The sequence below is a fragment of the Orycteropus afer genome, unplaced genomic scaffold (assembly GCF_000298275.1).
Source record: "Orycteropus afer afer isolate SDZICR_OR568_19922 unplaced genomic scaffold, OryAfe1.0 scaffold00899, whole genome shotgun sequence".
In the NCBI taxonomy this organism is placed as follows: domain Eukaryota; kingdom Metazoa; phylum Chordata; class Mammalia; order Tubulidentata; family Orycteropodidae; genus Orycteropus; species Orycteropus afer.
In genome coordinates, this window is record NW_006922486.1 from 570,267 (window position 1) to 575,234 (window position 4,968).

Consider the following 4,968-nt stretch of genomic DNA (forward strand, 5'->3'; position numbering starts at 1 on the left):
GTTCAAACCCACCAGCCACTCTTCAGAAGGAAGGTTGGCAAATCTACTTCCATATTGATACTGCCTCAGAAACCTACGGAGGGGTCACTAGAAGGCGGGTCCAACTCAAGGGCACACAACAACAACAAGTAATAAACCACTTTCTCTGTCCTTTGGAACATTTGAAAATAATAGAGATCTTCCAGAGGTAAAGAGTTGATGGTGAATTAGATTAAGATGCTAAATTAGAGTGAGGAAGTTGTTGTAAAGGAGGAGGTGAAAGTCAGGGGTCTAATTATGAGAATATGAAAGGGAGAGGAGAAGAAAGAAAACAGAAACTGAAAGAAAGATAGTAACCATAATAGATAGACACCAGGAGTGAGTGGGGCTATGAGAGTTGAATGGGATTTTGAGAGAGGTGAGGAGGTCATTTGGGAAAGAAGAAGGTAACAGTTCTTTCAGACTTTTTTTTTTTTTTTTCCTGAATTATTGCCCAAATCTTCGTACTGATTTCTCGGTAAGAATCCCTGCAATTACCTCTGGATTTTGTCAGATAATTTTCTTTCCTCGTTACCTTCTTAGAGATAACAAAGTATCAATTGTATCTACGATTTAGGAGGTTTATATTGTGTGATACTAGCCAATATAATAGTTTTTCATTCTGAAGCTCTGACTTTCAAATATTTCATGAAAAATACCACTAATGTTGGTGATTTTGAGGACCTTTCAGAGATTTATTGTTAACATAGTTGAGATGTGAGGGGTAAGCTCATACTTCCTCTCTTACTTCATCTTCTGTTACACATTTTATAGCTACATTTGCTTAAGAATAAAATGTATATACATAAACAGTGTTGGCATTTTTTTCCACAGTAAGTATATTGATTCCATTCTTATGACGCAGTAACTTTGAAATGTCATTAAGCCAACACTGACTTAAAAACATTTTTAAGAACTTGTGCTTTTTCAACTTTTAGAAAATCCTGTTAACTACTAAAAAAAAAGTTACTAATATAATTAATCTCAGTAGCTCTGGTAATGTAGTGCCTAAGGAACTTGGCTGCTAACCAGAAGGCTGGTGGTTTAAACCCACCAACCACTCCTCCGAAGGAAGGGTTGGGAAATCTACTTCCATAGTGGCACAGCCTCGGAAACCCAAGGAAGGTCACTATGATTCGGGTCCGCCTGGATGGCAGCTAACAACAACAACATAATTAATCCCAGTGGACTGACCCCAATATTTGTTGGGGAAAAAAATCAAAGTGCTTTATCTTTCCAGAGGCTGCAGTTACCACTTCCCTGTGAGATTTCTAGGAGATATAAGTACATCAGTGTCATCCAGAAAGTAATCATCAAGCAAGACAGAGATTCAAGACACACAATATATATTTCTTTACATGGTTTACAGTAAAAACACACATTTCTGAGAATGGTCTCTCCAGTGCATGATCAATGAAGAAAACTGACATGTCACTGTGTTGCATTCTACATCAGTGAGTCTTTGTGAGAGACAATGTGTGGAGGTGAAACAACATATCAGTCAGCAGGTATGCTCATTTGTTTTTATCCTGTTGCTTTCTTGCTTTTTGGTTTATATTTTTATTTTTAAATTCAATTTAAAGAAAAACAAAAACAAAGACTCTAAATTGTGCAAGGTATACTGATTTCATTTACTGAAATTGACGTTTCTAGTCCTATATTCTCATTCCTTCATTTCATTTTATCATTAAGAACATACGCATCCCATAATAATGATAAATGAAATGTGAATCTTTAAATGCGCATACCAAATATCACAGTTTTTATTTCATATGATGATAATTTGCCCTCCATTTTGTTTGGAATCATTTCTTATTTCTTTATCCTTTGGCTTCAACAGAACTGAAGCATACTGACAGACATGGACAACCTTACTGCCTTCACAGAATTCCTCCTTGTGGGTAACGCAGGCTCACGGGAGCTTCAAGTCTTGCAAGGTCTGCTATTCCTAGTAATTTATCTGGGAGCCTTGGCTGGGAATCTTCTAACCTTTTTGGTCATTGTGACAGACCCACATCTTCACCTCCCAATGTACTTCTTTATAGGCAACTTAACCCTCATAGATTTTTGTTATATCTCAGTAACTGTTCCTAAAGCAATTGTGAACTCTCTAACAGACAGTACACTGATCTCCCTTAAAGAATGTATTACTCAAACTTTCCTGTTTATCTTATTTGGATCCACAGAGTTCTTTTTCCTTGTGGTCATGTCCTATGACCGTTATGTTGCCATTTGCCGCCCTCTGCATTATCAGCTCATCCTCACCCTGCGTTTGTGCACACGAATCGCAGGGGCCTCGTGGGCTGGTGGGCTGGTCTATTCTGCAACTCACACAGGCACCTTATTCAGACTTCCTTTCACAAAGTCCAATGTGATTCACCAGTTATTTTGTGATATTCCTCAGATCCTAAGCATCTCATCCCAGTCTGTGCAATTTTCTGAGACAGTAGTCCTTGTGCTAAGTGCTTGCATTGTCCTATTTTTCTTCATCATCTTATTCATCTCATATGCTAACATATTCTCTACTGTGCTTCAGATGCGATCTGTAGAAGCCCGAAACAAAGCTTTATCTACCTGCTGCCCCCAGATAGCTACTATTATATTGTTCATAATCTCTGGGTTATTTGCTTGTTTGGGGCCCATCTCTGAGGTATCTACTATTCAAAGCTTTCTCACTGCTATGTTCTACTTCATGGTGTCTCCCTTCATAAACCCCATCATCTTTAGCCTGAGGAACAGGGAGATCAAGAGTGCTCTCAGCAGAATGTTTAATAGATCTTCCAAGGTCCCCTAGAGAGTTATTGTGCTTTTATGTTTTGTTTTGTTTTTGTTTTTTACTGTAAATAATTTTTAAATAAGCATATGCTATTACCCAAAAAAGTAGACATAGTTAATATTTTAAACATTTTGTCATTTTTTGGGAAAAAAAAAAAAAAAAAAACTCACTGCTATCAAGTTGGATCACACTCATAGCAACCCCTTCTCGGGTTTCCAAGACAATATCTCTGTGGAAGTAGATTGCCATATGAATGATCAGCAGACAGTAATTTGAAAAAAAAGTTTACTTGGATACAATTAATTATTATTTCTTTTACTCACCCTATTTGAATGTCAAATGCTTTGTGTTAAATATTCAATATACTGAATTGTCTTACTAATCACAAGTTCTTTTAAATTAAAAGAAATTCTAGGGAGATCAATTATTTTCTCATGTGTACTGTGTTTGGCAAAACTTTAGTAAAATGCATGCTTACCTAACAGTAAATAATAATAATAATAATAATAATAATAATAATAATGCCTAAAGAGTTTAATTTATTTTATTTTTGGTGACAATATGTACATCAAAGTATGTTCTCATTTAAGTATTTCTACACATACTGTTCAGAGGCATTGGTTACATTCTTCACTTTTTTTGACATCCCTCTTTACTTATTTCACCTCGTTTACTTTAGACACTCCTCCTAAACTTCTCTTCTCTTGTTTAGTTACTGTCATTTGGTGTCATACAGATTTTTTTTTAAAGTGTAATACTTAAGGATGACATTCTTTTTGAGCTAAATTATTTTTTGTTTGTTTGTTTGCAATTATTTTTTTCAAATATAATATGATTTTTTCATCATGTGTACTTCATAGCATATTTGGATTTTAATCCTTTATTTCAGTATACCTGCATTTATGTATCTATAAGTACACAATCTATAATTATTTTTAGATAATTACAAGGAGAAATACTTCCTCCTCCAAGAAAGCCCATATGTATCAGTGTACATAATGACAAAAGATTTATTCCAAATTTCTCAGAGATTTAGAATTCAGAGTTCCCATTTTGAGTATTAACAGTGCCAAGGGGGGGGGGAGATAATTGATATACACACTAAGGACACAGATATTGCTTTCTTGTATCCATGAAATAAAAGGAAGATGGTGAACAACATATGCAAATGCCTATCATATGACAAACACTTCTGATAAAGATTCAATATTTAAAATAATTATTTAGAAAGAGAAAAGGTGAAAAGATAACTAATGTGTCTGATTTAGATACTAATATGACTTGGATAGCTTGTGATGGTATGAATCTGAGGGTCTGGTAATTTAGAAATGGGTGGCAATGGGAAATAAGAAATTCAAATTTAATATAGATTCTATGATTATTTCCATCAGAGAGAAAATATTTTTTTTTCCTCTCTCAATACTCTTAAAATCTGCTTTTACAGTATTGTATATGTAATCTGAAAGTTTTTAGTTTACTAGTGTACAGTTAAAGAGATTTATTCCAGAATTGGAGGCAATTTATACTTAGGAAAAAAAAAAAAGATTGTTATGATTTACATGATTTCCAGATAAACAAACTTGAGCTATTCTAATAATTAAATCTTGAATCTAAAAATGACAGTCATGATTTGTATCCCTATTTGAACACATCTCATGATTATTCCTCCTTCAACTATAATTGTTACATAAAGATGAATTCAAATGTTATACGTTTATCTGTACATATGTGTGTGTATTTTAACAAATTCCAATAAATATTACCATGATGTAAATTGAATTTTGTTTTATTTAAATCAAATGAGCCAGTGAAAGTTATGGAAATTGTTACTAATTTCATATTTAACTGCTGCTTTGTCCCTTATAACACTCAAAAAAATTTGCCCTAATCTATGTATGTCTAAGCATCCCAAGCACAGTTTACTAATTTTTTTCAACATTCTTTACCACGTTCATGTTCCTACCAACAATTCATTGGTTTCACACTTACTCCATATTCATGTTTAAGCAAGCAAAACCCAGTTACATAATTCATATCACTCTTATCTTTATAAAATTATGGTTTACTTTCATCTGAGTTGTATTTGTCAAATTTCAAGTGGTTTAGAAATTTTCATATTTGGCAGAAATATAGCAACTCATAGATGGAGCAATCTACCTCCATAGTGATACTGC

At 33.9% G+C, this 4,968-nt stretch overlaps 1 protein-coding gene across 1 annotated transcript; it reads left to right on the forward strand.

The window, feature by feature from the left end:
• Positions 1–1,879: 1,879 nt before the first annotated feature.
• LOC103212270 (olfactory receptor 14I1-like) lies at positions 1,880–2,812 on the forward strand. The gene has a single exon (XM_007958270.1). It carries the CDS (start codon positions 1,880–1,882, stop codon positions 2,810–2,812), a length of 933 nt encoding a protein of 310 aa, XP_007956461.1.
• Positions 2,813–4,968: the final 2,156 nt, after the last annotated feature.

Bases quoted from the DNA above. Each gene is read 5' to 3' on its own strand.
- LOC103212270 (XM_007958270.1), top strand. From the start codon at position 1,880: ATGGACAACCTTACTGCCTTCACAGAATTCCTCCTTGTGGGTAACGCA.